Source organism: Juglans regia, chromosome 11 (assembly GCF_001411555.2).
Source record: "Juglans regia cultivar Chandler chromosome 11, Walnut 2.0, whole genome shotgun sequence".
NCBI lineage: Eukaryota > Viridiplantae > Streptophyta > Magnoliopsida > Fagales > Juglandaceae > Juglans > Juglans regia.
Genome location: NC_049911.1, coordinates 4,062,977 through 4,063,963, shown reverse-complemented (window position 1 = coordinate 4,063,963; position 987 = coordinate 4,062,977). Strand labels below are relative to the sequence as shown.

Here is a 987-nt window from a genome sequence, read left to right as displayed (position 1 = left end):
GCAAAGGATCCCAGCTGAATCGTCCGCCTGTCCTGGATCGTCGAGGCCTCGAAGAATCCTCTTCCATGAATGTCATTTGAAAGAGAGAACCTTGGCTTCAATTTCCCGAGGAGGAGGCATCCGGAAATTGGCAACGAGAAGCTTGTAGTCATCAGTGGATGGATCATATCCAAAGCCATGCCTGTACTTGCGCCCACGGAGTGAAATACCAGCATCAGGCAGTTTCCTGTAATTTCCCGCTGAAGGATTCCTAATATAGAAATCCCTATGGCTATATAGAGACACACAAACAAGACCACTGCAAGACCCAATGAGGCTAACATAACGACCCCGTTTCTGGAAAGGGACGGCGAGTATACTTGGAGTGGTACTGTGCTCAAATGGCGCCTCACAGTCTAGGCATCGAATTTCAGAACCGGCTGATATGAGAAGTCTTTGTGAGCACTCGGACGCTCGCCGGAACTGTGATTTGGCGATTTGGTGATCCGAGATTAGGGAGTGCCAACATTTACTTACACACTTGAATCGTACCAAAGACTTGACCGGCAACCGCAAGAGGATTTCTACGACGACGTTTTCGGGTAGATGTAGTGGAAAACCTCGATGACATAATCATTTACACTTCGTAGACATCGCTCTAATTTCAAGTTTAATGTGACCCAACAATGCTCTGGCACCTTTGGCTGGAGTGATAATCGGAAAGTGAGTGCATAGATTACACTTGTTACGATGGTGCGATTATGTACTTCCGCTTAAAAATAGAGAGAAAAGAGTAGAGTGCGCAGTAATTAATGACACATTGTACAGGAATTCTGCACGCGAGAGTTTCAGACGGTGAAAAGTTTGCGGTGACGTGATAGAATGATGGAGAGAAGCGTGTTGTCAGTGCAGAGTAGTGTCAACTGTGAGTACAGAGTAAGATTGTGATCTTCCTTTTGAAACTTGGGACACAAGTTTCTTGGTCAAACCAAGATTGTACGAGTACTG

At 45.9% G+C, this 987-nt stretch overlaps 1 protein-coding gene across 1 annotated transcript; it reads right to left on the bottom strand.

The window, feature by feature from the left end:
* On the bottom strand, nucleotides 1-612 carry LOC118349854 (F-box/kelch-repeat protein At3g23880-like; the record flags this gene model as incomplete). Its single annotated transcript, XM_035695627.1, has 1 exon — nucleotides 1-612. A coding segment is annotated over one exon (540 nt), but the record flags the coding sequence as incomplete, so codon positions are not given.
* Nucleotides 613-987: the final 375 nt, after the last annotated feature.